Source organism: Tamandua tetradactyla, chromosome 6 (assembly GCF_023851605.1).
Source record: "Tamandua tetradactyla isolate mTamTet1 chromosome 6, mTamTet1.pri, whole genome shotgun sequence".
Taxonomy (NCBI): Eukaryota; Metazoa; Chordata; class Mammalia; order Pilosa; family Myrmecophagidae; genus Tamandua; species Tamandua tetradactyla.
This window is the reverse complement of record NC_135332.1, coordinates 16133958-16161814: the sequence shown is the minus strand read 5'-3', so window position 1 is coordinate 16161814 and position 27857 is coordinate 16133958. Positions and strand designations below refer to the sequence as shown.

Genomic DNA, 27857 nt, shown 5'->3' with positions numbered 1-27857 from the left:
ATGGAAATTCTCTTTCTGCATGATTTTTCTGTTAACCTACCTCTGCTCTTTAAAAAAAAAAACACATTAAATAGGAAATTAAAGTTAAAAAAATACAGAGGGGGTAAGGGATGGGCAGGGAGGGGGGTGCCAGTAAAAGGGTTGTCAGCATTCGCTTGGCACGGTACTTGTAGGGAGACAAGGCTTGTAAGTTTAACTCCATTTCAACCTGCCTCAAGGGCCACTCATGTTTTTATTTGTGTGGGCTTTTCGTTTGTTTGTTTTTTGTGCTATGCCAAAAAAATAGTTTACTGTACAGGCTCAAAATGATTAGGCCATTAGATAAAATTCAGAATTGCTTTTATTCCAATGTGTGCTTTTTAAAAACAACTAATGGGATATAATTCACATAGGTACAATTCATCCACTTAAAGTGTACAATTAAACGGTTTTTAGTATAGTTACAGAGATGGGCAAACATCACCGCAATCAATTTTAGAACATTTTCCGCACCATAAAGAGAAACCCCTTTGGCTATTAGCACCCTGTCTTCCTACCCACATCCAGTTCTAAGCAACCACTAATCTTTTTGTCTCTATAGATTTCCCCTATACTGGACATTTCATATGAAATGAATTGAATTGAATCAATCATATAATATGGGGTCTTTTGTAACTTAAGTTTTCTTTCAAGTTTCATCATGCGTGGCATGGATTGGAACTTCTTGTGTTTTCTGGCCAAATAATATTCCATCGTATGGATGGACCACTTTTTGTTTAGCCACTCTCCCGTTTACGGACAGTTGGGTTGTTTCCACCTTTGGGTTACTGTGAATAGTGCTGGGAACATTTCTGTAGACATTTGGTTTGAGGACCTGTTTTCAGTTCTCACCCGTATATACCTAGGAGTGGGATTATTGGGTCATGTGGTAATTCTGTGTTTAACTCTTCAGGTGTTCCCCAGGTTTTTGCCATAATGGGATTTGAGCTGGTGGAAAGGCCTATTTCCATCTCTCTGACTAGCCCTGCCAACATCAAGGCCATCTATGGTCCTTTCCTGTAGACACACAGTTAATGTATCTGATACCCTTGCATGTCCATGCTGGAACCCAGCACTGATTGAGTGGCCCAGGAAAGCTAAGAAGACCTTGGCACCTTCCAGGGTAGGCACCAAAGAGGTGAGACACCCAAACCCATCCCACAGGCAGGACCACAGCAGGCATCTGTTTTATAGTGTAGTTCTTTTTAGGGCTTTGATCCATTTTGAATTAATTTTTGTTTATGACGTGAGATTGGGATCCACTTTCATTCTTTTGCATGTTTCTATATTTTCTCTTAGAGTATTCAAAGCTAACTTTTGCATGCAGGTCCCCACTCTTCAGGCAACACCCCTAAGTGGACCCCAACCTACATCCCTGCCTACGACTCCCCACAAAGCCCCCTCCACCCCAAACCCCGACTGCAGACAGGCTCATATTTCAGCCCCTTCAACTCCAAGGTTTCCTGTAGGGTGGGTAGCTGTGGACAGGCGTCCGGGCAGGGCTTGGGGCCAGCCTGAAGGTTTAGGATGTTGGCTGGCCAGCCTGACGCAACAACAGCCCTGAGCAAGGCCGGGACTGATGACTCAACAGCTCAGCCCACTTTTGGAAGCTGCAGTGGGTCCTTCGAGCCCCACTTGCTCCTGCCGCCCGCACCCAACCTCCCTATCCTGCGCCCTACAGGTGGATTCCAGTGGGAAGGGCCCGGGGACCGGGAACGAGGGGAAAGCGTGTTCGGGGTCAGGTCCCGCCCCGCCGCGCCCTCCCTGCCCCCTCCCACCCCCCGCTCCCGGCCCGCAGCCCCGCGTCGGACGCGACGTGTGCGCGCGCACGGCCGGCGCGGGGGCGGTGCGTGCAGGAATGTGCGCCTCGCGCCGCCCGCGGCCCCGCCCCGAGCCGCCCGCGCCGACGGGGCCGCGCAGGGCCTGGCGAGGCGGGCGGCGGGCGGCGGGCGGCGGGCGGCGGGCGGCGCGCGGCGGGCGTCATGGCTGCTGCGAGACAACCCCAGGTTGGGGAGCTGCTCGCCGAGGCGCGGCGAGCCTTCCGGGCCGAGTTCGGGACCGAGCCCGAGCTGGCCGTGTCGGCGCCGGGCCGCGTCAACCTCATCGGGGAGCACACGGACTACAACCAGGGCCTGGTGTTGCCCATGGTGAGGGGCTGGGGAGGGGTCCCCCCAAGACCTCTACTCGCGCCGCGGCCGCCGAGCAGGCTCGCCTTGGCGGCGCCAGGAGCGCAGTCTCTCCACGCGCGGTTTTGGGGCGCGCAGCACCAAACTTCCCTCCGCTGTGTTCGGGGGCGGAGCGCACGGGCGAGATCCTGGGACGGGGCGTTTCCCACGTTGGCAGGAGGGAAGCCGGGACCCCGCGAGGAAGTAGGCTGAGAAAGGTGAGCGGATGGCCCTGCGTTCAAGGCCGCCCTCTCTGGGTGGCCGGGCCTCGCCATCCACGTGGGAGCGTGTCGGCCTCCAAATGCGAGGCCCTCATATAATATGCAGAAGTGGGCTCTCCGGGCCATTCGCCTCCCTGGAACCCCAACCACAGAGCTTAACACTCCTGTTCACTTTACAGAGGAGGAGACCGAAGGCCAGAGAGGGCTCCTGACCTGCCCGGGGTCACCCAACTGGCCCCTTGTGGGGCTGGCTAGAGTCATACCTCCCATCTCAGCCCTGTCCTTTTTCCACCTCACTTGGCAGCTTAGCAGTGAGTGGAAACAGTGCATCCAACGCCACCCCTAAAACGGGAAGGCATCAGGGCTCCTTTGTTTGTAGCATCTGACCCCAACCTTAAAGACCCAGAGCCTCAGCCAGCTCAGCCCCCAGGCTGTCCCTTGAGCCTCTCCCCTTCCCCTCTAGGGTAACCTGAAGGTCACAGCCCTGCTGGGTGGAATCTGGCCGGCCCCACCCCTTTCTAGGTCCAGACATCCCCCACCCCCTGCCTTTTTTAGAGCCTTGCTAAGGAAGTTCAGGCAGAAGTTTTATATCCTTTTTGTCTCCTGCCAGGCGCTGGAGCTTGTCACCATATTGGTGGGCAGCCCCCGGGCGGACGGGCTTGTCTCCCTTCTCACCACCTCTGAGGAAGCTGATGAGCCGCGTCGGCTGCAGTTCCCATTGCCCACTGCTCAGCGGTCACTGGAGCCCGGGACTCCCCGATGGGCCAACTATGTCAAGGGAGTGATTCAGCACTACCCAGGTGTGGGGCCCAGGCCGGGTCGGGTTCCTGCTGGCTGTCAGCAACCCTCGGCCCCCGTGGGGTGGGCATGTAGGCTGGTGCATCCTTGTTCTTGCAGACGAGGAAGCCAGTGGTCTGCAAGGCTCCAGAACTTGCCCTGGGTTGCCCATTACATGATTGGAGGAACTGGGATTCAGAGCTCAGCCTTTTGGTTTGCAGAACTACAAACAAGGGGGAGAACTAGGAAGACTCCCTTAGGAACCCCAGAGGGTAGGGGGATTTGGGCCACTTGGCCCCTGGACCGGCAGTATGGTGGCCTCTGCCAGTTGAGACATATTCTCTGGAAGCAGCCTGCCAGATAGTTACTTCCTTTCATACAGGGACATGAGCCTTTCCTGTGCCCATCCTCCCAGGCAGCCCCCTCTCACCACCAACCCCTCTTTCCTCTGCAGCTGCCCCCCTTCCTGGCTTCAGCGCGGTGGTGGTCAGCTCTGTGCCCCTAGGGGGTGGGCTTTCTAGCTCAGCATCCCTGGAAGTGGCCACATACACTTTCCTCCAGCAGCTTTGCCCAGGTACCACCTAGGCCCCAGGCCTCTGCCCACCCCTTATCCTCCCCCCAACTCTCCTTCCCTTGTTTAGGCTTGGGGGTGGGGTGGGGAATGGGGAACCTTCTTGGAGTGTCTTTGGAGCCACTGCTGCTGCCATCCACCCACCCCTTGAACTGTCTCCTGGGCCCCAGACTTCCCACACCACCCTACCCTGTGCCACAGACTCGGGGACAGTAGCTGCCCGGGCCCAAGTGTGCCAGCTGGCTGAGCACAGCTTCGCAGGGGTGCCCTGTGGCATCATGGACCAGCTCATCGCCCTGCTGGGGCAGAAAGGCCATGCACTGCTCATTGACTGCAGGTCAGGGCCCCCCCACCTTGTACCCCTCCCACCTCATTGTCAGGAACTCCTGGGTGGACCAGGCATGCCTCAGCATCTCCCCCACTTCAACCAACTCTATCCCAGGTCCCTGGAGACAAGCCTGGTGCCACTGTCAGACCCCAAGCTGGCAGTGCTCATCACCAACTCCAACGTCCGCCACTCACTGGGATCCAGCGAGTACCCAGTACGGCGGCGCCAGTGTGAAGAAGTGGCCCGGGCACTGGGCAAGGAGAGCCTTCGGGAGGTGCAGCTGGAAGAGCTCGAGGGTGAGTGTGGCTGGGTGTCCTAGAGCTGCTGTGGCCTTGGCTTGGCTCTGACCCTTATCTCCAGGGGCCTTCTGCCCTGCTCTGCCCACACCCTCTGAATACTGCCAGTCTAGGGCTGCAACCTCAGCAGAGCCGCCTGAAATCTTAATACTGTTTTTTTCTAATAAGAGAATTGTTTTTCCATCATGGAAAATGTAGAAAAGTATGAAAAAGAAAATAATAAACAATAAGGCCCCCTCCCAGAGATACCACTGTAACAGTAAACAGCTAAGCATTTTAGGATGTTTCCTTCCGGTGCTTTTCTGTACATCTGTCTTTTCAGAGTTGAGCATATGTAGCCCTCCTGTACAGCCCTGGGCCTCCCCAGGCTTTGTCCCCTAAAGACTCAAACCCAAGCCTCCAGCCCCTGCCCTCCTGGCTGCAGCCCTGGTTTCCACCCTGGTGGAACCCACAGCTGAACACCCCCTTCCTCCCCCACTGGCTTTGTCTCCTGACTTCCCCTTTACAGTTATCTCCTTACCGTCTTTATATCTCTTTGAAGCCTCATAGTCACGCCTGAGTCCTCACTGTCCCTCCACCCCATCTAAGCCCCATTAACCCTCCTTGTCTCTGACTCCTGTCCCCTTCCTTTCCTCTCTTACCCCATCAGGCCCCTCATCTGTCTCTGGACTGTTGTAATAGCTGCTGCTTCTCCCAGCTCATGCCTTCCTGCCCAGAGCAGGCATTTTGTGTACCCAGCCTCGGTTCTGTTGCTTCCCTGCTCCAAAACCTCTTAGGGTTTTGCTTCGGCCGCACACGGGATTAGAGTCCCCCCACCCACACTCAGAGCTGCCAGTACAGACCCAGCCTCTTCCTCCTGCTCACGCCCTCCTCAGCTTTCACCAGTCTGGACAGCCTGCTGATTGCCCAACGTGCCATGGCGGAAAGAAAGGCCATGTACTGTTCAATGACTTCAGGTCAGGGGCCCCCCCTTGCACCCCTCCCACCTCATTGTCAGGAACCCCTGGGTGGACCTGGCATGGCTTGGAGCCTCGCATGCTAAGGAGCCTCCTGCTCCTTGCTTGGGCTGCTCCCTGCCCCCTCCCCTGAAGTCCCCCGACCTCGGCGCTCCGTCATTGCCCCGTGTAAACATGAGCAGAATGTCTTCTCCCTCCTGCTCTGCCCTGGCCTCTTGATTCTGTCCCACTCATCTTGGAAGGCCCTGCAGAGCTTCAAGCTTCAACTGGTGTTTATTTCCATCCACCATGTGCCAGGCACCCCGTGGGGGTATTTGCATGTGTTCTCACATTCAGTCCTCACTGTGCCCTGAATGAGGGAGGTATGGTCCCATTTGACAGTTGAGGGGAAAGAGGTTCTAAAAGCTTAGCCACCAACACAAGGTTTTACCTGTGATTTTGCCCTCTGCAGGGTTCAGCTGTGGGTCTCCAACTCAGAGACATGTGCCAGTCCCGTGCAGCTTCCCACCTCTTCCCTGAGCAGGTGCTCAGTAAATAGCTGGCCAGTGCCACTGCCCCAGAGCTGCCATGGCCCCTGTGATGTCCGCAGGGGCCCCGTGGCCGTGGGAGGCAGGTGTGCTGACACCCTTTCCTCCCCAGCTGGCAGAGAGCTGGTGAGCAAAGAGGGCTTCCGGCGGGCACGGCACGTTGTGGGTGAGATCCGCCGCACAGCCCAGGCTGCAGCCGCCCTGAGCCGCGGGGACTACAGAGCGTTCGGCCGCTTCATGGTGGAGAGTCACCACTCGCTCAGGTGAGGCCCTTGGGGACAATCTCCATCTCCCGGACACAGGCCTGTCCCTGGCCTGCCCTGTGCCTATGTCCTGGCCCCCCTGCCCCTGCAGGGATGACTACCAGGTGAGCTGCCCCGAGCTGGACCAGCTGGTGGAGGCTGCGCTCTCAGTGCCTGGGGTTTATGGTAGCCGCATGACAGGCGGTGGCTTTGGTGGCTGCACGGTGACACTGCTGGAGGCGGCTGCTGCTTCCCGTGCCATGCAGCACATACAGGTGGGAGGGGCTCTGAGCCTGGGGGGGTTCCTGGCCTGAGAACAGATCCGGCTGATTCCAGCTGGACCTGTGGCTCATCGCCCCCTCCCCCACCCCGCAGGAGCAGTACAGTGGTATTGCCACTTTCTACCTCTCCCAAGCCAACGATGGAGCCAGCGTGCTGCACTTGTGAGGTGCCCCGGGGCCCACCCAGCCTGCAGGCCAGTCAGCTCTGTGTCCCACGCCGGCCCCTTGTATCTGGGTGCGCAATAAACTTGCTCCTCCACCCATGAAACCTGCCTGCCTCTGGAGGTGGACCTGTACTTGGGCAGCAGGGAGGAGGGGGTATCAGCGGGTGCCCCAGCTCTGGTTGGCACCTCTAAGAATGGACAAGGATGAGCTAAGCCAACACTCAAGTGTTTTGTTTTTTTTTTAATTTTCTAGAGCGGTTGCTGGTTTACAGAAAGTAGCAAAAAAATGTATTAAGTGCAGAACCTGGGCTGGGGCCTCGCCATGCTGGTCCCAGCTCTTTGGATACAAATGGCTTTGGGCTGAGAAGAGGAGCAGCTAGGAGGGCCGTCCAGGACCTCTGCCCCCTTCATGCCTCCTAGCGGACACCGGCCCCATGTTCTGTGGCCAGAAGCTCACCCCTTGGGAGTGACCGGCACTGGGGAGGGCTGGACCCCAGAGGCTCTGAGGATGGAGTCATTGAGGCAGGAGGGGCATGGGAGTGGGAGGTGGGGGTCCAGGCTCTAGGGCACTGCAGGGTGGTGTGGGAGGGGGAGCTCAGGTCTGGAAGAACTGGTGGTCCACCTGTGTGCTGAGGGTCCCACTGGTGGTCAGTGTCTGGCTCACAAACTCCTGGGTCACATGCCGCGTGAGGGAGCCGCCTGCCTCCAGGTGCTGGGACCCCAGCGTCAGGCCATCTGCCAGGGAAGAGGCAATGAAGGCCCCCTGCCAGGCTCTTGGCCCTCCCTCTGCTTAGCCCCAAGCTGCCCTGGAAGGGGACTTACCCCCTAGGAAGGGCTCGGTGCTGCTGGTGTGGGTGGTGGTGGTGACGCTGCTGTACTCCCTGGGTAGCGAGTGCTGGAAGAGCCCGGTGTGGCTGCCCAGCTGCGGGAAGGGGCCTGGGGCGGGCAGGTGGTGGGTTAGAGGAGGGAGCCAGGGAGGGGGAGGGGGCGGGGCAAGGGCAGGGCCACCTACCTCCATCCTGGGACTCGATGGTGATGATACCCTCACGCTCGGGCCCGAAGCCCTGGGTGGTCTTGGCCTGCACCTTGAACTTGTAGGGCACGTTCTCATTGAGGCCCGGCACGGTCAGCCGACTCTCAGGGCTGTCGCCGTCCACCTGGAATGTGGTGGCCGGCCCTGGGCAGGGAAGATGCCTTCAGCCTCTGTGGCCCCCTCCACCCTTCCCCTGTCCGCCCCTGCCTGCCCCTGGGATGGGCGGCACCTCCTCCATGGGCCATCTCGCACGTCACCAGGTAGCCAAGAATGTCCCCGTTGGGCCGCCGCGGTCGCTCCCAGCTCAGCTGCAGCGAGTCTGGGCTCAGGGCCGTGAACACCAGTGGGCCCGGGGCACTGGGGGTGCTCAGGGTGAAGGCAGAGCCTGGGGGCAGCAGAGCGAGAGTGTCGGCATGTGGGGTGGGTGCTCGGGGGTGGCTGTGGCGGAGGGGGTGGGTAGCTCACCTGGCAGGGGGCAGAGTGGGCTCTGTGGGTGCACCTGCGACTCAATGGTGATGATGCCCTCGCGCTCGGGGCCCCAGCCCTCCAGGCTCTGCGCGCGCACGCGGAACACGTAGGAGTGGTTGGGCAGGAGGTCCTCCACCACCACCGAGGTCTGGCCAGGCTGCGGGATGGTGAGCCGGTGCAGCTCGCCTGGGTGGGGCGCACAGCGGAGCCGGTTACTCACCCCCACCCTGCCGTCCCGGCCCCTCCCCTCGCCTTGGCTGCCCTGAGAGCTGCTTGTCCGTCATCTGCCCAGGACTGGCTGTGCTTTGGGGACAAGGGGGGGCCGGCCCCGAGGCCACAGGTGCAGTTGATGGCTCTGCATGAGGGATGCAGAGCATGAGGTTGGGCACTGCATGAGGGATGAGTGGAGCCTGAAATCCTACCCGTGCCCTGGCCAGGGGCGCCAGGTCATGCTACCGTGGGTTTGTGTTCCCTGAGAGGAACCATCTCCTAATTCCCACGATGGCGTCCCCAGCCAGCTGGGACCCAGCATTCCCAGGCCAACAGGGCCCTTAAGCAAGGCCTAAGGGATGATGGGAAGAGAGTGCCCTAGAGATGGATGATGACTCAGGAGAGAGGAGGCAGGGGAGAGAGTGGGGGGCATGGGCTAAGGAACCCTCAGAAAGGTGTTAGTGCCCAAGGGACTTGGGTTGGTTCCTGGCATGGACAGGGGTGGCGGGGCGGCCCCGTGCCCTCACCACCATTGAGCAGCTGGTACTCCACGCTGTAGCCCTGCAGTGCCTGCTCACACTGTGGCTCCTGCCAGCTCACTTTCAGAGACGTGGGTCCCAGGGCCGAGAACACCAGGCGGGTGGGGGTGTTGGGCACACCTGCAGCCAAGCGGGAGTCTGGAGACAGAAGGCCACCATCAGCCTCAGCACTCTCCCCCAGTTCTCCCCACAAAGCTCCCTCACCACTCACGGCTGGCGTGTCTATGCTGACCCCTGGCTGGGTGGCTCCCTCAACCTGCAGTGCCCTATCCAGGCCGCCCAGCACCTCCAGCACATCTCCGAGTGGGTGTAGGCCCTGGCTGAGCTGAGAGGGGGTGGGCCCCTGCTCCCTTGGCTGGCTTGGCCCCTAATGCCCCCTCCCAGCCTGGCACCCCCAGAGTGGTCGCGTTAGGCATCAGCATGAATGGGGGTGGGTGATGGGGGGTTAGCTCCTGTGGGTGGAATGGAGGGGATGATGGTGAGCATAGGCAGTGACTGCAGTGGGCAAATGGATGACATGGAGCAGGGCAGCCTCGGAGACACAGGGTAGCCACCCCTGCACTACCTGGGGCCCAGGAAGGCGCTGCTGGCTGCCCGGCCATGGCTATAGAGTCCCGTGAGCCCCCAGGGCAGGGCAGACCCTGCATCTGAGCTCGACAGCGAGCCCCCAGGGTCCAGGACAGCGGAAGCCTGCTCCTCCCGTCTTCCCAGATGGGAGGGAGGCCTAGGGCAGGACAAAACCAGAATGAGCTGGGGACAGGGGTGTTGCAGGAGGGGCCTACAGGGCAGCAGCTGGAAGAGAGGAGGGTCATCCGTGGTGGGGGCTGGCAGAGGGCACGCGCACCGTGGGAGGAGAGGGAGGTGAGGGTGGAGTAGTCCCTGGGCAGCGTCTGGGAGTGCTCCGTCCGGGTCAGTGAGTGGTAGTCCCGCGTGAGGGTGGAGGACGCGCTCAGCCCACGGGCGGGCAGCTGCGGGCTCAGGTGGGTGCCGTAGGCGGCGTTGGACACAGTCATCCTGTGCAGGGAGTTGGCACTGCCTGGGAAGGCGAAGTCCATCCGCCCATTCACCAGGTGCTCTGCAGGGGGAGAACAGAGGGTCACCCGGCCGGCCTGGACAACCCTGGAGCCCCCAGCTGTGGCCTGCACCTACCCTCCCTGGGGCCTTGGCCTAAATACACTCAGTCTCCCTCGGCCCGCCAAGGACAGAGGGCCTGAGGGGGCCACTGAGTCTGCCAGGTGCCAAGCCTGTCCCTGGCAGGCCACGTGGCCTTCCATGTCCTCTGGTTCAGCACCATGCCACCATGGCCTGTCTGAGTATGGCAGACCCCAGCTGGTGGTATGCCCCCAGCCAGGCCTGGTGCCACGATGGGGGTTTGGCCCTGCCCCTGGGGACAGTCCTGCCTTGGGAGAGGGGTGGCCCCGGCTCTGTCCCGGCCGGGCAGGGCGCTCAAGTGGACCGCCTGACAACAAGGGGCTCAAGCTGCGGGCTGGGGCAGCGCCAACGCCAGCCCGGCGCCGAGTGCGCCTCGGCGTGTGCCGGGTGGGGAGACGGCCGGGGAGGGAGCCCGTCACCTCCGGGGGATCTAGGCGCCCCGCCGCGGGGCAGGCTGCCGCCCTCCCCGCCCGCGCCCCCCGCGCCGCCGTCGGCGCCGTCGTCCTGGGGCCCGCGGGGCGCCTCGGCGGCCTCGGAGGAGCGCCCGCTGCTGGCCGACAGGCGCGGGATGAGCTCCGGTGGCAGCCGCCACGTGACGCGCCGCAGATCCAGCTCCTCCCCCAGCAGGGGCTCGAACTTCCAGCCGCCGCCTTGGGAACAACGAAGGGCCGCGTTGGCACCGCCGGGGGTGCGGGAGGCTGCGCGAGGAGGGGCCGGCGCGACGGAGGCGGGAGCCCATCCTCCGGCTCTCTGGGATCCAGGTGTTGGGGGTCGGTGGGGGAGCTGGTGAGCTGCCGCGCGGCGCCGAGCAGAGACCCCCAGACCAGCCAGGAGACCCGGGGTAGCCCTGGCTCTGTCACTCGCTGGCCGTGGCATCTGCCTTAAGTAAGGAGCCTCAGTTTCTCTTTACAGTGACAAGAGTAACCCCTCCCCTGCCTGCCTCCCAGAGACAGTTCCAGAAGACACAGAGTGTCAAAGGTTTAGGATGGAGTGAGGAGGACAGCTGGGGCTCCTGATTCACGCCAGCTGCTCTTTACCTCAGCCCCGTGGGGGTGGGGGAGGCAAGGATGTGTCCCCCCCGGGGGGCCTGAGGCATGGAGGGAGGAAAATACAGGCAAGAGATGAGCTCCAGAGGATTTTGTCTCATGGCACCTTGTGACTGCGTCTTATTTGACAGATCAGAAAATGTGGAGGCACAGAGGTCCCCAGAAGTCCCACAGTGGGGCCAGACCAGCTCTGAGCACTTGGGAGAGCCCACGGGGAGCTCTTTCCACCACATCCCTCTGAGACTCAAGGAGGGCGGGTGGGACCAAGTCCCACGCTGGGAGCTGGTATTGCCCCACTGGCACCTGGCTCCAGGGTTCTGGGTCAGGCCTGCCTCCCCCCAGGAGGTGGAGTGAGCAACCTGCCTCTCCGCGGCACAGCTGCTGAAGGCTGGAGCTGCACACCTGTGTTTGCATGTGGTTCCGTGTGCAGGAACCCACACATACCTGCACGAGCCCCTGCACATCTCCCCCGAGCACAGATGTGCACATACCTGCATGTGGGCATGTATGTCTCCCCGGTGCCCCCATGTACCTAGTGCCCGTATGGGCTGCCAGATCGTGACAGCCCCACCCCTACCCGGGCCCCCCACCTCCCTCTCGCGAGTCCTAGGTGTACTTACCGGTGTCATCAGAAACACTGGGCCTCTGGCTGCCGGGCGGGGAGCGCAGCACATCGTTGCTGTACATGAGGAAGCTGTCGTAGTCCTCCCCACACTGGGCGTCCACGATGGGAATGTCCGGGATGATGGGGACTGTGGGACGGGAAGGGGTGAGCCAGGGCTCCAGCCGCGGCCCCCCGTGCTCCCTGTGCACCCCACGCCTAGCCCCCCTCCACTCACTGGACATGGGCCGCTTGGGCTGGGTGGCCAGGTTGATGATGGCCTCCCGCTCGGGCCCCCAGCCCGCCCCGTTGCGCGCCTTCACCGTGTAGCGGTACGGCTGGGACTCCCGCAGATTCTCGATGAGCAGCATCCGCTTCTTGGGGCTGTCCACCAGCACCTTCTTCATGGGCCCGATGGGTCCTGGGGCAGGCAGGGAGCTTCAGAGGGGTCACCCGGGTTCCGGAGCCGCCTCCGACACTGTGGGACCCCACCCCCCACCCTGGAGTGGGTCCTCGGGGCACAGCAGGGAGGGACCCTTTGACTTCCTGCACGTTGAACCTGGGCCTGGCATGGCTTAGACAAGTGCCACCACCTCGCCAAAGGGCACATCACCATGGGAGGCCTAAATGGGCCAGCGTCGGCCAACCAGTAGACAGTCTCCTGCCAAGGTGCCTCTGAGTGAGGCTTGCTTAGGAGACATGGATGCTCCAGAGAGTGACATTCTCCCCTCTAGGCTCACTCTCAACTGCCGAATCCTAGGGGTGGGGAGTGGGGGGCTGCCAGGCACATTCCCGGCACAGTCCAGGCCTCAGCAGGCCAAAGCCATCATGGGGCTCTCTTGTAGGATGTGTCACTCCTGGGATTAAAGGCTGGTTGGAGACGTCCCCCAGTGGTCCATGTGAATTAGATCACAGTAAACTCAGCAAGGCCAGGGGCGTGCGGCAGCTACCAAGATAGTGCTTGCTCTGCCTGGTTACTAAATAGCTGGGAGGAAGCCCCCTCCCCCTGCCCCAGATGCCAGCTGCCCAGAGCAACCCCACTGCCCCCTGCCCTGGTGGATCACCCCGCAAGTGCTCGGACCAGGCCTGGCCTCTCCTCGAGAGTGAGCAGGAAAACGTACATGAACGTGTTAAGTGTTTCAGTGTTTGAGGGGAGGATGTATGCAACCTACTCTGAAATGTTTAGGAAATAGATACAGAGAGGTAGACAGATAGAATGTTATGACACAAACACTAATAGTTGCTAAATTTGGGTATCTGGGTGGGGGTACAGTGGAGTTCCATATATTGTTTCTGTATTACTTTTGCGACTTTTCTGTAAGTTTGACATTATTTCAAAATAAAGAGTTAAAAAAAAAAAGTAAGCCTGACCCACTGGACGGTCCAGAGGTGGCATAAGGGTGGTGAGCTGCCTGTCACTGGGGATAACCAAGCAAAGGGAGTTATAAGGAGGCGGTCCCTGCACCAGATGAGCGGCGGGGCTGATTTCTGACACTGTCATCTCCATAGTCGGCAGGAGTCGTCCACCCTCCCCTCCCGTCTAGAACTGGGAAGAAATAACAGCTGTGCTGGGCGCCCTGGCCTAAGACTGCCAGTTAAAAGACTGCATGAGGCATTCTAAAAAACCATTTATCTGAAATTCAGGGCGTTCTGTATTTGTATTGCCTAACACTGCAACCCTGCACTGGTCCCGCCAGCATAGAGAAATGAGCCACTCTGGTCCTCTGCAGGGGACGTGCCCCCGGACCTGTGACTCACAGCAACCCAGGCTTTCCATCCTGCCCCCCACCCACCACCCACCCCACCCCATGGCCTTAGAACGCGGCCAGCCCAAACTGGATGCAAAACTAAGGATGCTCCGGCCTGCGCTCCGACCGGCAGGTGGACCCCCAGCCCCTGTAGGGCCCATCTGGGAGGGACCCAGACTGAGCCCTGGGCCTCCCTCGGGCCCTTTGCCCCCGTCCCACCCCACGCTGCTGTCCCCGGGGGCAGGCAGGGGGGGCCCCGGGCCTTACGGTTGTCCTCGTTGACGAGGCCGTAGCAGACCTCGTAGGCTGTGATCTCGCCGTTGGTCTCAGCAGGCTCGGCCCAGCTCAGCTGGGTCACGGTGGAGGAGACGACGTTGAAGGCCAGGCGGCCCGGCTCACTGGGCACTGTGGGGGATGGGGTGAGAGCAGTCGGTGCGAGGGAGGGGCTAGGGGCTAGGGTCCGAGGGCAGGGAGGGAAGGGTGTGGCGGTGGGTCACTGGGGTGGGGGTGGCGAGGCTCACCTTCCTCGTGGGTGCGGCAGGTGACTGGGGCGCTGTAGGGCCCGTCGCCTTGCGGCCAGTAGGCGCACACTTTCATCTCGTAGTCACAGCAGGGGTACAGGTTGGTGAGCTCCACCGAGGGCACTTTGCTGTCCAGCAGCCACGCTTCAGACTCGGAGTCGCCCTGGATCCAGTACTTCACCTGCTCCCGGGGAAGGGGTGGTCGGCGGGGAGCCCCCTCACGGTTCTCTTTGTATAGTGGGGACACCCAGCCTCCAAGAGGGGGTGCGCCTTGCCACGTTCACACAGCAGGGCTGTGGTGGGGCGGGGGGACGGGTCTCCCCTCCTCCCTGGGCATAGAACGGGGTTTCTGCTGGGCCGCTGGTGCTCAAGTGTGCCGCCCCCTCCTCCGGGACCCCGTGGCCTCATGCCACCCACGGCCCCAGCTCCAGACCTCGCCCTCCCCTACCCCCACCTCACCTTGTACCCCAGGGGCTTGCCAGGAGGGGGCAGCCAGTTGAAGTGGATCTTCCGGGACCCGGCGGCCTTGGCATTGGGGTTCTGTGGGGCGCCCAGCTCACCCCGCGGGAGTGACAGTGACGACAGGGTCTGGCCCACGAAGTTCTGGTCCAGTTCATCTGCAGTGGGGACAACCCTCAAAGGTGGGACAGGACCCCGCCATTGGTACCTCGGGCGCCGGATGCTGGGCTCCACACCGAGGTTCCCACCCCTGGTGCTCCCAACTGAGACCTGCACCTGGGGGTCTCTGGGGCTGGTGGGCGTCACCCAAGCTTGGTGGAGGGCCAGGAGGGGATCTGGGAGAGAGGAGGGGGAGGGAATTCTCCTGCCCGTCTTTCTCCTTGGCACCCGAAGACACAAGTCCTCCCTCCATCTTCAGGCCCAGGCCTCCCCCGGGGAGGGGCTCATTGCCACCACCATACAGGAGGCAAAGGACAGGCAAGAGCTAACGGTGTCACCCCTTCCAGGAGCACCTGCATTTTACTTGGACCTGAGGCTGAAGTCCCAGGGATAAGGCCTAATGGCAGAATTGTAGGCACCAGCAGCCAGCCCCCAGGTCCCGGGGGAGCCCCGCCTCCTGGCCGAGAGGGGAGTTGCCAGATGAAACACAGGACACCAGTGCATTGTGAATTTTGGGCCGTCAGTACTTTTTTTCAGTTTAGGTACGTCCCAGGCAACATCTGGGATATACTTAGACCACCAAAGCACCCCCTGTTTATTTGATATCTGCATTCAACCAGACAACCTGTGTTTATCTTTATTTGCAAAATCCAGCCACCCTAGGTGAGCGGCCCCCAGCCCTCCCGCCCCACCTGCCTAAGCTGATTTTTTGCTCACCTTGGTCTGTGATGATGACGGTGGCAGAGTGGGGCTGGCCCAGGCGGGCCCCAAACTTGGGGTTGCTGAGCTGGATGTTGAAGCGGCGGGTCTGGCGGCCCCGCAGGAGGGAGTCGATCTCTTGCAGCTCCAGGAGCTTCACCTGCAGTTCCTTCCAGGTCTCCCCAGGGTAAAAGAGCAGCTCCCCCTCCACAGGGATGTAGTCCTGGGCGTGGGAAGGGGCCGGGGTCAGGCCAGAGCCACAGGAGGCAGCCACTCAGAAATTAGAGCCTTCCAGGGGGACACATAGACTCACGGCTGCACGCCCCTCCCTGACCCCACCGAAGCTGCAGAAACCCTCCACAGGCCGTCACATGGCCATGCAGTGGCTCATGTGAATATACACCCCTGAGCGCCAGGCACTGTACAAATATCAGTTCGTTTAATCTTCGCGGCAGTGGGAAGTGGGTGATATCACTGTCCCCATTTTACGGGTGAGATCAGAGAGGCTAAGCGGCGCAAACCCAGTTCACACAAGTAGTTGTGGTGGAACCTGGACTGGAACCGAGGTAGAGAGAGACAGGAATGCACCGCAGATAGAGTCCCACACACAGGCTGGCACTCAGCCCCGTGTGCTGGTGGTGGAGTTAAAATTTGCAGGCCCCCTGCTCCAAATCTGTCCCCTCAGGGTGCCCCTGTGGCTCTGAAGCCTGGGATTCAGCCTGCCCCAGGCCCTGCCTGCTGGGGTGGGCAAGGGAGGCTTCCATCAGCTCCAGATTTCTTTTTCCAATGCCCCAGAGATGCCCGAGCTTCCGGGATGAGTGTGTACTTGGATGCAGTGTGTGTGTGTGCACACACGTGTGTGTGCATGCATATGGCTCACCTGTCTGCAGCCGGAAAAGAAAAACCCGCCTCACATGAGGCCACCAGGTGGCGCTTCAAGCCAACCTATTTGCATCCTGGCCACAAGCAACCATAAGCGATACTAACTCAGGAGTGGAAGCAAAGCAGGGAGGCATTCAGCACGACAGGGGCGGCTGGATGCTTCAGAACTGTCAATGCCACAGAAGACAAAGCTGGGGGACTGTTCTAGATGAAAGGGGACTAAAACACATGCCGGATCCTTGGAGCATGTGTGGGAAAAGCTTTAAAGGACATTATTGGGACATCAGAATGAGGGGTAATCTGAAAATGGTCTAGTTTTCAGGTATTAATAGAATCAAGGTGAAGTTTCTTAAGTTTTTTGTCTTGGGTTGTGTAGAAGGATGTCCTTGTTCTTAGGAAGTGCCTGTGAACATATCTAGGGTTCACCGTGTCATGATGTTTGCAGCTTATTTTGAAATAGTACGAAAAAACAACCCCCGAAAATACAACTCTCTCCCGCCATATGCTGATGGAGAGAAAGCAAATATGAACAACTGGTGGATCTATGTGAAGAGTGAACGGGAGCTTATTATTAGGCTTTCAACTTTTCTGTGGGCTTGTACGTTGTTTCCAAATAGAAATTTGGAAAATAATAAAACTTTTAAAAAATTTAATTTCAAAGTATTTTCATGAGAGCCTAACCCAGTAGCCAGAATCTCTTGTATTGTGCAGCATAGTCAATGAAACTGGTGGACCTACAAATTCTTCTTTACAATTTTTATTGGGACTATTGGAGTGATAAGAAATGTTCCTATGAATACAAAGAAGTAAGGAAGAATAGTGCGTGGCCGGGTGGTGTGGACCTGGTGGGTGCGTATCTGAAGGGACCCTGGGGACCCCATTCCTGTCTGATGCTTGCCAAAGGGGCCCAGTGAGGCTAGAATATCTTACTTTTGGGGAGAATTTTTGATATGCATATTTCTAGTTTCTAAATGTTGATAATAAACGTTGTTTTAAAAAGCCAAACAAAACCCTGAAAATTAAATTGAACACATGCCTGCAGGCTTTCACTCTTCCCTGATGCCGGGGCAGAGTGACAGCGGGGACCCCAGTGCACTGCCTGTCCCGAAGGGCTGGGCCTGCTGCCTCGCCCAGGAAAGGGACTGCCTGGCAAATAGTGTCGGCTCCTGAGGAGTCTGCCCCCAGGGACCTGGGGCTGCGACCCCAGCTCAAGAAGCTCAAAGACCCCCAGGATTGGGGCAGACGGGACAGTCCATTTCTGTCTGAAGGGCTGAGCTGCCTCAGGACATCCTGGTTTGTTGGAGGTGGCCAGGGACGCTCTGGGCATGTCTCTGGCCCGTCAGGAGGGAAGAAGTCCCCCCTCCATCCACCTGAGTCCCTGGAAGTGCTGCCCTCACCATCACTGGCCAGAGTTCCTCAAGGAACTCAGTGTGGGCAAGACACCCCTGCAGCAGTGAGGCCGCACACATGGCCACCCAGGGCCACCACCAGCGTCCAGAGGCTCGAGTGGCTTCCACGTCCTGCTCTGTCCTGGGACGCCCGTGTCCCCCCACCGGGAGGAGCCTTACCCGGTTGCCCTGCGCTGTGCTGTCCTGGGTGCGGTAGGACACCTGGGACTTGCCGTTTTCCAGGATGCGCCGGACGACGGGGATGCGGGCCACCTGCTCCCCGCGGCTGACGGAGTACTCGGGCTGCTCGAAGGACACCACCCCGCTGGCTGCGGGGTCCCGGGGCCGGTCAGGGCGTCCTGGCCCTCCGCCCGGCCCCGCCCACTCCAGGAGCCCGCTGCGTCCCCGCGCCCCACCTCCCTCCGCCACAGGCAGAGAACAGGATGGAAAATTCTTCCAGAAACTGTTGAGGGGGCTGGAACACAGTGTCCCACAAAGAGAGGAGGCCAAGCAGGGGCGGGACCAAAGATGAGGTCTGCAGCCGAGGCTGGGGACAGAGCAGGGGACAAAGGCCTTGTGTGTCCTGGAATGGGGGGGCGGGGTGTCAGGGCCCGAGACGCCTATGCCGACCCTGGGAGGACTGTCACCAGCAACTCGGGGTCCGTGCCTGCTCCCCAAGAGGGGCAGACAGGGAAGGCAACATGGGGGATCAGCGGTGCCATGCCTTGCCCAGCCCTTCCCCTCTCTGAGACCCCCATTTCTTCCTTTATCCAAGAGGGGCTCAGAAAAAACGAACCCCCAGTTCCCTTCCTGCTCTGCTATCCTGGCATCCTGGGGAGTCCCATCTGATCCCCCAAGTCCAGCAAGGCCACGAAGGAGAGGGGACAAGAGGAGGGACGTAGGGGGCTCCGGGAGGGCCCAGCTTTACGATGACTGTCATAGCAGCTCCCACTCTCTGGCCCATAGCAGCTCCCACTCTCCCACACAGGGCCATGGGTTGGCGCCGACTTCTCCAGGAGCCTCAGACCCATTTTGTGGATGGGAAAAGCAAGGATGGGAGGTGACGTGACTTGCCCCAGACCCCCAAGCAGGGCCCTTCCCCGCCCGGCGGACTCCCCGCCCGACCTTGCTCCCTGAGGATGGTGATGTTGAGCAGGCGGCGGCCGAGCGTGGCGGTGCCTGTGGGCACGTCGATGGCCTCCACCAGCAGCTGCTTCTCGTCGTCATCTTCGGGCCGGATGAAGAGGGGGACCCGCACGTCCACCAGCTCCACGCCCTCCTGGAACTCCACCATGCCGCGGGCATCTGGGGGCGGGGTGGGTGGGTGTGGTGAGACGTGGGGCGGGGGCGGGGGGCGCTGTGGGACGTGGGGCGGGGGCGGGTGGAGGGGGTGGCGGGGCCGCCTGCCCACCTACCCTGCTCGGCCGTGAGCGTGTAGTAGCCGGGGGCCACCTTGAGCTGGTGGAAGGCCCCCTGCCCCACCTGCTTCTCCGTCAGCTTCAGCAGGGCCTGCTTGGCCGCGCGCGGAGCCGTCAGCGTACTGTCCACGATGGTGTGGTCCTGCCTGGGCGGGCGTGGGGGGTGGGGTCAGGCTGGCTCCACCCCTGCACTCCACCCTCACTTGTGCGCTCCCACCCGAGGGCAGACAGGGGGGCAGAAAATAGCGCAGAGCCCTCCGCACACTCTCGCCCTGCAGCCCTGGTCGGCCCGGCGCCAACCTGAGCCTCAGTGGCCTCATCTGTGAAGTGGGCTGAGGTCCGCCCACCCCACCCAGAAGGGCTGGAGCTGCCAGCCCAGAGGTGCAGGATGGTGAGATACTAAGGCTGTGGGTGCTGCAGTCAGACAGCCGGACATCCAACCCCAGCTCTGTTTCTTGAGAGCTAAGTCACCTTGGGTGAATCCTCTGTGAGCCTCTGTTTCCTCCCGGGTAAAACGGGTAGCAACAGAACCGACTTCAGGGGGCGGGTGCGAGGTTGGATAAGACAACGTGAGCCCGGAATGCCCTCAGGGTGCCCGGCCCTGGGTGAGCGCTCAGCCACTGATGGTGCCACACTCAGGGGGAAAGAGCTGTTGCCTGTCCCGCCACTGTCATGCCCTCCACGCAGTTCGCATGCCCCCTGCCCCCCCACCTGCCTCCAAAGGGCTGGAGCTTGGGGCTTGGACTGGGGAAAGAGGGGGTGCCCTGCTGGTCCACCTTCCTGATAACCTGCCTGGCACCCAGAGGCGCCGCAGGCTCCAGCTCTCGGGGTCTTTGGCACTGGGCTTTCCCTGGTGCTGGGTGGGGGCCACCGCGGCAGGGGTCTGCTTGGTTCCCTGGCACCTTGCCCATTCCAGCACAGCAACCAGCTTGGGCTCAGGGCCTCTCATCAGTGCTGGTCAAAGGAAGGAACAAATGAAGGCCTTCACCCTGTTGGACACCTATGGGCCGGAGAGGGGGCCAGTGGGCAGATGGGGCAGGGGGCTGGGGCGTCCACTCACTTTTTCCCGGCGTTGGGCTGCTGCCTGTGGGGGACAAAGAGGGGACCGTGAGCCAGGAGGTGCCCGGGCAGGGGCGAGGGCTGTGGTGGAGACACGCCACACACCCCCACCTCGGCACAGCCATGCTGCACCCCCCTCGCCCCAGAACTCACCGGAACTTGGTGTGCTGGAGCTTGTGCACGCCTGGGACCTGTCTGTACACCTCGTTCAGCTGCCAGGGCAGGGAGGGCCGTGAGGTCGGGCCCACGGGCCAGGCTGCTCCCCAGTGACCCCTCCAGGCCTGGACCCACGGGGACTCAGGTGGGCTCTACCCCAGGCCACCCAGGCCGGGACGACCTCTCAGGGCTGGCTAGGGGCACGCTCAAGGGGCCATGCCTGAGACCTCAGATCCCTCCCCCTGAACATTCCCAAGGGTCACAGATGCCATGGTGACCCCCAAGTCCAAGGAGACCCATCTTTCTTAACCAGTAAAACCTGGGCCCCACTACTGCTTCCCCTCTGCCCTCCAGCCTGCGCTCGCACGCGCTCAGGGATACCCGCTGCCCCTGCCTCGGCTTCTCCAGCCTTACATTGTCCTCCACCTCCTGGCGCAGCTGTTGGCATTCTCGGGTGTCAGGCTTCAGCAGGTTCTCAGTGCACAGGCGGGCGAGGCGCAGGGACAGCCCATAGGGCACTGGGGGTACAGGAGGAGGGGAGGGTGGCGTCAGCCTCCGGCACGACGGGCACCGCAGAACCCCCTCCAGGAGCCACGTTGAAACTAGGGGATAAGCAGGGGGCAGCAGGCCTGGCACACCAGCTTCTGGGGCTGGTGTGTGCGCCCAGGGCCCAGACAGGACAAGGGTGGTGTGGTTGTGGGCCTGGGGACAGCGGGGGACGTGCCCCAGACCCCCAAAGACATGGGCGGGAGCCGCAGCGCCCGCGCCCCTCACCCAGCTCCGACGAGTTGGTGCTGGCAGCGTGGGTGGCAAAGCCAGGCCGCTGCACATTGTTGGTGATTTTCCAGCGGACCGTGTCCCGCCCCTTGAGGTTCCCGCTGCGCAGCAGGGGCGTGTCCAGGTGGTCCGAGGCCATCAGGTTCTCCCGCAGCATGTAGTGGTCTTCCTTGAAGCCCACCATGTGACCTGCAGGGCAGGGTCTTCAGCGCCCAGCCCCACCCATTCACATGGGATCCCTGGGCCTCCTCCCGCTTCCACCACCCAGGCCAGGCCCCTCCACCCCAGCTGGGAAGGAGCTCTGCTGCCCCTGCCAGTGCCCCTCTCTTACCTTGGTTGCAGCAAGGAAGAAGTGCCAGGCATGCCTAGGAGGCAACATGGGTGCAGGTGAGGGGCCCCTACCCCCAGCCCACCCCCCAGCCCAGTGCTCCAGGGGGGTGGCAGGGCCTTCCCCAGTACCCCAGTGGCAGGGATCTAAGCGTGGAAAGATGAATATAGGGGGAGAAGGGCCCAGTGGGTTCCCAAAATTTGTGCCGTGGAAACTGTCCTACTAGAGGTTCTGTAAAGTTTCTGTGATGAAGCCCTTTGGAGAAGCACCGCACACATTCTCACAGATGCATGGTGCGTGCTGCCATACTGAAAGCTCTGAGAGGCCCTTCAGAGGAGAAACCTGTTTGCCAAACACATCTGATCCCAGGACTCTTTTTCTCTGCAACATTTGCTAAGAGATGACAAAACTGGAGGTCACGCCAGCATGTTGCCTCTGCCCTCTGCAATTCTGCGTCCCCCCCAGGCTGTCACTCATGTCGTTCCTGCTTCTTGTCTGCTCTGAGGCTGTCGGCTCCTACAGGCAGGGCCCGACCTCCCGGCTGTGCCCCCAGGGCCCTGGGCGAGGGGCACGTGGAGAGCCGGACACGGGGTGGGAGCAGCAGGGAGGCGCTGGGAGCCGGGGTGCCAGGGCCGCGTCAGTTTTGGGGAATTCTTGGGCCTCATCTGTCCTCCACTGCTGTTTTCTCTCTGCTCTGCCCACCCCCGCCTGTGCTCACACCCACGCCCAGAGGCCAGGAAGGGCAGATTTTCACTCGGGGGCTGGCCGGGGGGTCAGCTGGGTTAGCGGGGACTTCAGGAGCAGGCCCGGGGGGAGCTGGGAGCAGGCCAAGGCTTGACATGGAGCTTCCCGCAGGCCAGTCTCCTTCTGAGCACTGCGCAGTGAGCTCATCTTCCTTTCCTGACAGGGATCTAACAGCCCCGCTTCACAGATAAGGAACTTGCCCAAGACCACACGGCTGAGACCAGAATCCAAGCAGTATGGCTGCTGCAGCCTCAGGGCAGGAAGCTACAGGGTGGGACCCTGGGGTAGACCCTAGAGGAGTGGGATCTGGTGGGGGGTGGGGGCTCTGGAGTAGACCATGGGGGGAGGTGGGTCCCTAGGGATGGGTCCCTGGGGGTGGTGACACCCTGGGGGTGGGACCCTGGGAGTGGGGCTGTGGGGATCCTGGGGCTGGGGTCCTTAGGGTGGGGCCTGGGGTGGCCCTGGGGCGCTGACCTTGCAGCAGGCACAGTACTTCCAGCAGAGCAGCAGCAGCAGCGCCAAGAAGAGCAGGAGGAAGATGAGCAGTGGGATGAGCCACCAGAAGGAGCCGGGAGGACAGTCTGCGGGGGGGAGGGAGGGATGGAGGTGGTGCCCACTGACTGACCCAACCAGGGCCCGTGCCGCCCCCCGCGCCCTCAGCCCCCAGCCCCCAGCCCCCAGCTCACCCTTCTTCCTGTGCACCAGGACGGTGCTGTTGGGTCCGGGGCTGCCGTCGCCCTCCACGGTGTAGCTGTAGGTGCAGTCGTCATCCTCGTCCCGGAAGGAGCAGTGCTCCACCACTTCCTCCGCTGCACCCACACAGCGTCAGGGTGGCACCCCAGGGACACCACCCCTAACCGCCCCTACCTGGGACCTGCCCAGACCATGCAGGGCTTGATCACAGCCCCAGCAAAGAGGCCTGGGGACAGGGCAAGTGTGTGTGTGGGGGGGGGGGGGTCCTGCCCTGGGGCCTCGGTGGTCAAGACCCAAGATAAGGGCAGTGGTTGACCTTGGGTCCAGGGACACCAAAGGCCACACATCTGTGCCTGCTGCCATGTCCTGGGCCACCCCAGGGACATGGCATTGAAACCACCTATTGGTCCTTGAGGAGAGGGGCTGCAGATCCCAGTGATTAAGTGCTCCTGCCCAGCCAGCTGCCCCCTGACCACACGGGTGCCCTCTCCCCAGACTCTTTACTCCCTCTGGCCAAACTGTGCGGCCCTTGCCTGGGTCCGGTGATCTCTGCCCAGCTCTGGAAGCTCTGTCTAGACTGTGAGCCCCCTGCCCAGCTGAACGACACCCCATGCTCAGTGCGTGCCCACTCCCAGACTCTTGGCACCATCCCCTGCTGCCCGAACTCTTCCTCATACCGCTCTTAAGCTCGTCCACCATCTTGACCTTGAAGCTGCATTCCTCGCACGTGCGCCCCTTCTTTTCGCCAGTGCCCCAGGCCTGGCACTGCACGCAGGAGCGTAGGTCCTCGCAGAGGCCCAGGCGGATCTGGGGGGGCAGGAGAGGAGAGGCCGATGGGTCCTGTGCTGGGTGTGCCAGGCCCGGCTCCTTCCAACTCCCTCCCTTGGCTGGCTCCTATGGTACCAGCCTCAGCTCCCTCCTTGCCCTCTGCCCTGGGGTTCCCGTGCCCACACCCCACCCAAGCCTGGTCTCACCGCCGAGTAGTTGATTTCGCAGGTGGTGTCTGTGTAGAGTGACTGCTGGTTGCAGTGGCAGCGTCCACACTCACAGTGGCCACGCCCATTGCAGATGCCCTGGAAGGAAGGCACCAGTATGCCAGCTGTGCCCATTCTTACTTGCTCCCCTCCCCTCTCTCCAACAGATACTACCCCCACCTCCCAAGAGAGTGGTCTTAACTGGGGGTCCCCTGTGCCACCCCGCCCCATGTGCTCCATGCCCAGCCTACCCCATTGCTATCGATGCAGGTGGCATTGCTGAGAGGGCAGTCACAGCTTGGGCCTGTCCAGCCAGGCTCACACACGCACTGGCCCATGGAGCAACGTCCTCGGTCTGCAGGGAGAGGGAGGGAAAAGAGAGGAGAGTCATCCATACACCTGCAGTCCAGCTGCCCACCTGCCAGGAGGACCTATGGGAGCTGAGACTTTGGAACTCTGGCCAGGGGTAGAAATCATCTTTTTCTTCCTCTGTGGAATCTCCTTTCTTCCCTCTCTCTCTCTATCCCACCTTCCGCCTTCCACTCTGAAGTCAGAGTGATCATCCCCAAACGCAAATCCAATCATAATGGGTCCTGGCCAAAGCAATAAAGTAAGAAAAAGAAATAAAAGGTGTAAGTATATTGCAAAGTAAGAAATAAAACTGTCATTACTTGTTAAGTATCAGGAACCTGTCACAGAATATCCAGAAGAACCTACAGATAAACTATTAGATTTCATAAAGGAGTGTAGCAAGGTGGCTGGATACAAGGTTAATACACAAATTGAAAATGAAAAAATTAAAACCTCCATTGATTGCCTTTGGTTCAGAAGATAAAGTCCAATATCCTTAAATTAGAATAAGGGTCAACTAAACTACAGTATTTGGCCCAATCCATTCACACTTGTTTTTGTAAATAAAAGTTTTACTGGAACACATCCACACCTGTTTGTTTACATATTGTCTATAGCTGCTTTCATGCTACAAGGACAGAACTGAGTAGTTGTGGCAGATACCGGATGGCTTGCAAAGCTGAAGATATTTACTCCCTGGCTCTTCAAGAAAAAGTGTGGACTGGACCAGAACTGGCCTGCCCTGGATGAGAACCCAGCACCCTCTCTCTGGCCCTGCCTCCTTCCCTAGTGGCATTAGCCACTCGTTGTCTCTCACACTCGTGCCTGGGCCAAATGGCTGCCTTTCTCCAGATGTGCTGGGATATTCTTTTCATTTTTCTGAGCAAATAGTTCGAGAGAAGAAATGAAAGATGAAAGCAGGAATGGAAGGAAAGGCAGGGAAGCACAGAATCGACCCCCCAGTGCTCGGTGGGGATTTAGTAAGTGTTCGAGGGTGGGTTTTCTTTAATCCTTGCCCACTCCCCATGCTGTCTAGCTCTGGGCCTGCTGAGTGCCTCTTACCCAGATAGTTTACTCCTTTCCTGGACTTTGCAGACCCTATCTGGACTCTGTGATTCCTGCCCAGCTGCATAAGCCCTGGCCAGACTCTGTGCCCACTGCCTGGGCCCTGCCTACTAGAAATGCTGCTTCCTCCGAGAAAGGAAATGCACCTGCCAACTCCTGAGGTTGAGCTGGGTGGGAGGGGTAGGGCCAGCCCTAGTGGGATAGGAGAGGGGAAAAGGGAGGGGTGGACGCAGGCCAGAGCTGCAGGAGAGGACCTCAGGGGGCTGGCATCAAAACCAGGGGCAAGGGTGGGCCACGGTGGCTTAGTAGGCAGAGTTTTTGCCTGCCATGCCTGAGACCTGGGTTCGATTCCTGATGCCTGCCCATGCAAACGAACAAACAACAACAAAAAAATCAAGGGCAAAAAAAAAAAAAAAAAAAAAGCTGCACTGGCAGGGGCCTTGGGCACTGTGATGAGGAACGTGGGCCTCCCCGCCCACCCTCCGCGCTGCCACGGGCTGCCCAGCTCACCGTTGCAGAGAAAGCCAGAGGTGCGTGGGCACTGGAAGCTGTCGTACTCGCAGAACTGGCCCTCGTAGCGGCCTTCACCGTAGCACACGCAGCGCCCACACTGGCACTCGCCGCGGCCTGAGCATGGCTTGTCCTCGCTGTGGCGCAGGCAGGGCTGCGTGTCGCTCAGCGTGCCAGTGGAGCAGTTGCAGGTCTTGCCGCTCCTGGGGGAGGAACCAGTCACTTCCCCGCCATGGGGGATGGAGGTGGGACTGTCACTGTGCCCGTTTGACATAGAGGGAAACTGAGGTTCTGAGAGGGCAGCAGTGGGTCTGAGTCACCTGGACAGCAGTGGCCGAGCTGAGATTCTAGGCTCAGTCCCCTGCATGCACATGTGTGCATACATACACGCACACACATGCACGCAGTGTGCCTTCCTAGCTGCTGCTTTGTCTCGAGGCATGGCAGATTCATTCACTTTCTCGGAGCTTTAAAAGCCTTTCCCTTCCTTTTGTGGGTTTAGTTCCGATTGAACAATGTTTAGCACAGGGTCCAAAACACAAAAGGAGCATCATACCAAAGCCAAACGAAGATATTACAAAAAAAGAAAATGACAGACCAATCTCTCTAATAAATTAGATGCAAAAATCTTCAACAAAATTCTAGCAAGTCAAATCCAGTAACACATTAAAAGAATTATACAGCATGACCAACTAGGATTCATCCCAGGTATGCAAGGATGATTCAACATAAGAAAATCAATTAATGTAATACACCATATCAACAAATCAAAGCAGAAAAACCACATGATCATCTCGATTGATGCAGAAAAGGCATTTGACAAAATTCAACATCCTTTCCTGTTGAAAGCACTTCAAAGGATAGGAATAGAAGGGAACTTCCTCAACATGATAAAGGGAATATATGAAAAACCCACAGCTAACATCATCCTCAATGGAGAAAAGCTGAAAACTTTCCCCCTAAGATCAGGAACAAGACAAGGATGTCCACTATCACCACTGTTATTCAACACTGATTTGGAAGTTCTAGCCAGAGCAATTAGACAAGAAAAAGAAATACAAGGCATCAAAATTGGACAGGAAGAAGTAAAACTTTCACTGTTTGCAGATGGTATGATACTATATGTCAAAAACCCCAAAAAATCCAGAGCAAAACTACTAGAGCTAATAAATGAGTACAGCAAAATGGCAGGTTACAAGATCAACACTCAAAAATCTGTAGTGTTCCTATATACTGGTAATGAACAATCTGAGGGAGAAATCAAGAAGAAAATTCCATTTACAATTGCAACCAAAAGAATAGAATATTTAGAAATAAATTTAACTAAACAGACAAATGACCTATACAAGAAATTCTGAAAAGAAATCACAGAAGACCTAAATAAATGGAAGGGCATACCGTGTTCATGGATTAGAAGACTAAATATAGTTAAGATGTCAATTCTACCTAAATTGATTTACAGATTCAATGCAATACCAATTAAAATCTCCAAAACTTACTTTCCAGAAATAGAAAAACCAATAACCAAATTTATCCGGAAGGGCAGGGTGCCCTGAATAGCTAAAAGTATCCTGAGAAAGAAAAATGAAATTGGAGGTCCCACGTTACCTGACTTTAAGGCGTACTATGAAGCTACAGTGGTCAAAACAGCATGGTGGCATAAAGATAGATATACTGACCAATGCAACCGAATAGAGTGTTCAGATATAGACCCTCTCATCTATGGACAATTGATTTTTGATAAGGCAGTCAAACCAGCTCACCTGGGACAGAACAGTCTCTTCAATAAATGGTACCTAGAGAACTGGATAGCCATATGCAAAAGAATGAAAGAGGACCCATATCTCACACCTTATACAAAAATTAACTCTAAATGGATCAAAGACTTAAACATTAGAAGAAAATGTAGGGAAATATCTTATAAATTTTATAACAGGAGGCGGTTTCCTAGACCCTAACCAAAGCACAAGCATTGAAGAAAGAAAGAAAGAAATGGGAATTGCTCAAATTAAATACTTTTGTGCATCAAAGAACTTTGTCAAGAAAGTAAAAAGACAGCCTTCACAATGGGAGACAGTATTTGGAAACAATATATCAGATAAAGGTCTAGTATCCAGACTATATAAAGAGATTGTTCAACTCAACAACAAAAAGACAGACAACCCAATTACAAAATGGGCAAAAGACTTTAACAGTCATTTCTCACAAGAGGAAATACAAATGGCCAAAAGGCACATGAAAAGATGCTCAACTTCTCTGGCTATTAGGGAAATGCAAATCAAAACCACAAATGAGGTATCAGCTCACACCCAAAATGGCCATTATCAATAA

At 58.8% G+C, this 27857-nt stretch overlaps 2 protein-coding genes across 4 annotated transcripts in view; one reads left to right on the top strand and one right to left on the bottom strand.

The window, feature by feature from the left end:
* Positions 1-1987: 1987 nt before the first annotated feature.
* Positions 1988-7065, top strand: GALK1 (galactokinase 1). Of its 2 annotated transcripts, XM_077163857.1 has the most exons (8): positions 1988-2165; positions 3015-3204; positions 3636-3755; positions 3954-4089; positions 4195-4376; positions 5972-6122; positions 6214-6376; positions 6477-6785. In XM_077163857.1, exons 1-8 carry the CDS (start codon positions 2001-2003, stop codon positions 6546-6548), a joined length of 1179 nt encoding a protein of 392 aa, XP_077019972.1. In that variant the 5' UTR covers positions 1988-2000; the 3' UTR covers positions 6549-6785. The 2 variants fall into 2 exon arrangements, with proteins under 2 accessions (XP_077019972.1, XP_077019973.1); XM_077163858.1 differs by lacking the exon at positions 6214-6376 and having other exon boundaries at positions 6477-7065.
* Positions 6768-27857, bottom strand: part of ITGB4 (integrin subunit beta 4) — a 35027-nt gene continuing 13937 nt past the window's right edge. The window contains exons 13-40 of one of the 2 annotated variants that reach the window (XM_077163856.1): positions 25527-25729; positions 23852-23955; positions 23601-23699; positions 23304-23433; positions 22620-22742; positions 22408-22514; positions 21193-21226; positions 20859-21050; positions 20499-20602; positions 20082-20140; positions 19930-19953; positions 18867-19015; positions 18577-18756; positions 17632-17780; positions 15200-15404; positions 14324-14481; positions 13865-14045; positions 13611-13748; positions 11834-12016; positions 11615-11746; positions 9641-9871; positions 9362-9520; positions 8785-8934; positions 8045-8233; positions 7809-7964; positions 7559-7723; positions 7369-7482; positions 6768-7281 (exon numbers count right to left, since the gene is read on the bottom strand). In XM_077163856.1, coding sequence (XP_077019971.1) covers positions 7142-7281; positions 7369-7482; positions 7559-7723; positions 7809-7964; positions 8045-8233; positions 8785-8934; positions 9362-9520; positions 9641-9871; positions 11615-11746; positions 11834-12016; positions 13611-13748; positions 13865-14045; positions 14324-14481; positions 15200-15404; positions 17632-17780; positions 18577-18756; positions 18867-19015; positions 19930-19953; positions 20082-20140; positions 20499-20602; positions 20859-21050; positions 21193-21226; positions 22408-22514; positions 22620-22742; positions 23304-23433; positions 23601-23699; positions 23852-23955; positions 25527-25729 — 3958 coding nt within the window. In that variant the 3' untranslated portion in view covers positions 6768-7141. The remainder of the gene's footprint in view (positions 7282-7368; positions 7483-7558; positions 7724-7808; positions 7965-8044; positions 8234-8784; positions 8935-9361; positions 9521-9640; positions 9872-11614; positions 11747-11833; positions 12017-13610; positions 13749-13864; positions 14046-14323; positions 14482-15199; positions 15405-17631; positions 17781-18576; positions 18757-18866; positions 19016-19929; positions 19954-20081; positions 20141-20498; positions 20603-20858; positions 21051-21192; positions 21227-22407; positions 22515-22619; positions 22743-23303; positions 23434-23600; positions 23700-23851; positions 23956-25526; positions 25730-27857) is intronic. The other variant, XM_077163855.1, reaches the window with a different exon arrangement.

Coding starts and splice junctions, on each gene's coding strand:
- GALK1 (XM_077163857.1), top strand. CDS start 2,001: ATGGCTGCTGCGAGACAACCCCAGGTTGGGGAGCTGCTCGCCGAGGCG. Junction 4,377..5,971: donor GCAGCTGGAAGAGCTCGAGG/GTGAGTGTGGCT, acceptor TTTCCTCCCCAG/CTGGCAGAGAGCTGGTGAGC. Junction 6,377..6,476: donor GTGCCATGCAGCACATACAG/GTGGGAGGGGCT, acceptor CCCACCCCGCAG/GAGCAGTACAGTGGTATTGC.